This window comes from Portunus trituberculatus, chromosome 2 (genome assembly GCF_017591435.1).
Source record: "Portunus trituberculatus isolate SZX2019 chromosome 2, ASM1759143v1, whole genome shotgun sequence".
Taxonomy (NCBI): Eukaryota; Metazoa; Arthropoda; class Malacostraca; order Decapoda; family Portunidae; genus Portunus; species Portunus trituberculatus.
The window spans coordinates 5594634-5597133 of record NC_059256.1 but is presented as its reverse complement, the minus strand read 5'-3'; the positions used below and the strand labels follow the sequence as shown (position 1 = coordinate 5597133).

General features: G+C 42.6%; 1 protein-coding gene across 1 annotated transcript in view; it reads right to left on the bottom strand.

Annotated features, from left to right (window-relative positions):
- Window positions 1-928: 928 nt before the first annotated feature.
- LOC123503608 overlaps window positions 929-2500 on the bottom strand; it is a 3014-nt gene continuing 1442 nt past the window's right edge. The window contains exons 2-4 of the mRNA XM_045253521.1: window positions 2458-2500; window positions 1684-1788; window positions 929-1283 (exon numbers count right to left, since the gene is read on the bottom strand). The exon at window positions 2458-2500 is cut by the window's right edge and continues 205 nt beyond it. Coding sequence (XP_045109456.1) covers window positions 1100-1283; window positions 1684-1788; window positions 2458-2500 — 332 coding nt within the window. The 3' untranslated portion in view covers window positions 929-1099. The remainder of the gene's footprint in view (window positions 1284-1683; window positions 1789-2457) is intronic.

Sequence of the window (2500 nt, the reverse complement as noted above, 5' to 3'; positions counted from 1 at the left end):
CTACTACTACTACTACTACTATGAGAGCACGACCCAGTTTAAGAAGGGCCTAAAAGCTCTTCTATTTTTGAGTGAATGTTATGACTTGTCTTTAAATGCAAGTAGATTTTTTCACTAAATTTTACACCTTGATTATTTTAGTCTTAGTGGTTTATATCTCAATTTTCTTCATCTGTTCTCAAGTTTCAATAGTTCGTAATGTTCCCTGTAGGTTAAATTTTTCTCGATTTATGAATTTATTATTATTATTATTATTATTTCTTTCTACAATGATAATTAATTTAATGTTTTTTGGAAAGTACCATACAGACAGACAGACAGACATACTATTACCACTACCACCACCAGTACTACTATTACTACTACTACTACTCTCTCTCTCTCTCTCTCACTCATAACCAACATATTAATTAACATAAAACTACTTCTGTTGGCAAAAAAACTATTCTAAACATCTTTTTCACATTAGAATATTGCCGTGACACACCACACAGCACTCCACAGCACTCCACAGCACGAGCCAGGCAGGGAGAGCGCTTCTTCAGACATTGGCGCCCATTTTTGTTTGCTGAGTTGATAAGTCTCGGTACCTCAGCAGGCGTGGCTCTGAATGTTTGCTGGTGTTGTGAGGAGCGAGGAAGAGGCGCTAATACCTGCTGGTCCCTGTCTGCTGCTCTCTCTCTCTCTCTCTCTCTCTCTCTCTCTCTCTCTCTCTCTTTTCGTCACCAAATTAAGGAAAAAAATCACGGAATATTTCTGTTTTAAGTTTGTTTATTTGAAATGATTAGTAACAACAACAACAACAACAACTACAACAACAACAACACACACACACACGCACACATAAGTTACATACGTACATAAATACAGACACAAACACAAACACACACACACACACTCATACACACACACTTAATAGTAATAGTAGTAGTGTTATTAAAGATACATTACTCTCTCTCTCTCTCTCTCTCTCTCACTCAAAAAACACAAAAAATTAATGTAGTTTTAATCTCAAACATCAATTTCTCTCTCTCTCTCTCTCTCTCTCTCTCTCTCTCTCTCTCTCTCTCTCTCTCTCTCTCTCTCTCTCTCTCTCTCTCTATAGGACGCGGTGCACAACATTTGGCAACATATCAAAAGGAGATATTTCACATTTTCTGTAAATTTTGTTACATTTTCCTTCCATTCTACCTTCCAACTCTGCTTGCAAATATTCGTGGTACCTCGCCTCCTCCTCCTCCTCCTCCTCCTCCTGGGTGTGTATCTTCCCGGCTACTGATGCTCTGAAAAGGAAGAATGGTTCGTTAGTTAAGCAGGAGGAGGAGGAGGAGGAGGAGGAGGAGGAGGAGGAGGAGGAGGAGGAGGAGGAGGAGGAGGAGGAGGACAGTTTATAAGTATTGTTGTGATTTATTGAGGTTTAAGTTCTTCTTCTTCTTCTTCTTCTTCGTCAGTATAGATGATAAAGGAGGAGGAGGAGGAGGAAGAGGAGGAGGAGGAGGAGGAGGAGGAGGAGAAGAATAACAAAACAACACTGAATATTCTCCTCCTCCTCCTCGTCCTCCTCCTCCTAATCCTCCTCCTAATCCTCCTCCTCTTCTTCCAAATACTACTACTACTACTACTACTACTACTACTACTACTACTACTACTACTACTACTACTACTACTACTACTACTACTCACGTTAGCACAGTGTTGACCATCTCCCCGACCATTCCTTGATCAAATGGCGCATAGGCAACCTCACAGATGGCCCTTAAGAGGCAACTCCTTCCAGACACACCAGCGCTGGAGACAAGACACATTATTAACAATTTTATCAATCTGCGAGAGCTTTGGAGGATCTGGGAGGGTCTGAGAGTGTCTGGGAGAGGCTGGGAGAGGCTGGGAGAGGCTGGGAGGGTCTGGGAGGGTCTGGGAGAGGCTGGGAGAGTGTTTTAACGAGAATGTGATGTGTTTTTTGCGTGTTTTGAGGTTAATTTGTGTGTTTCTGTGTTTTCAAAGTGCTGGGAGGGACTGAGAGAGGCTGGAGAGGCTGTGAGAGGCTGGGAGAGGCTGTGAGAGGCTGGGAGGATCTGGGAGAGGCTGTGAGAGGCTGGGAGGGTCTGGGAGAGGCTGTAAGAGGCTGGGACCTGTTGGGATAGGCTGGGAAAGGCTGGTTTTATTCTCTCTCTCTTTCTCTACACCTCAAAACACCCAAAACGCCCTAAAACACCCCAAAAACACCCAAAACACCCCAAAACACCCCAAAACACCACAAAAACCTTAAAACACCACAAAACAAAACACCCTAAAACACCCCAAAACACCCTAAAACACCCCAAAACACCACAAAACACCACAAAACACCCAAAAACACCACAAAACACCCCAAAACACCCTAAAACACCCAAAACACCCCAAAACACCCTAAAACACCCCAAAACACCCCAAAACATCTTAAAATCCTATACTCACGTTTCCAATACTCCTTCTAAGTATTCATATATTTGAAGTCTCT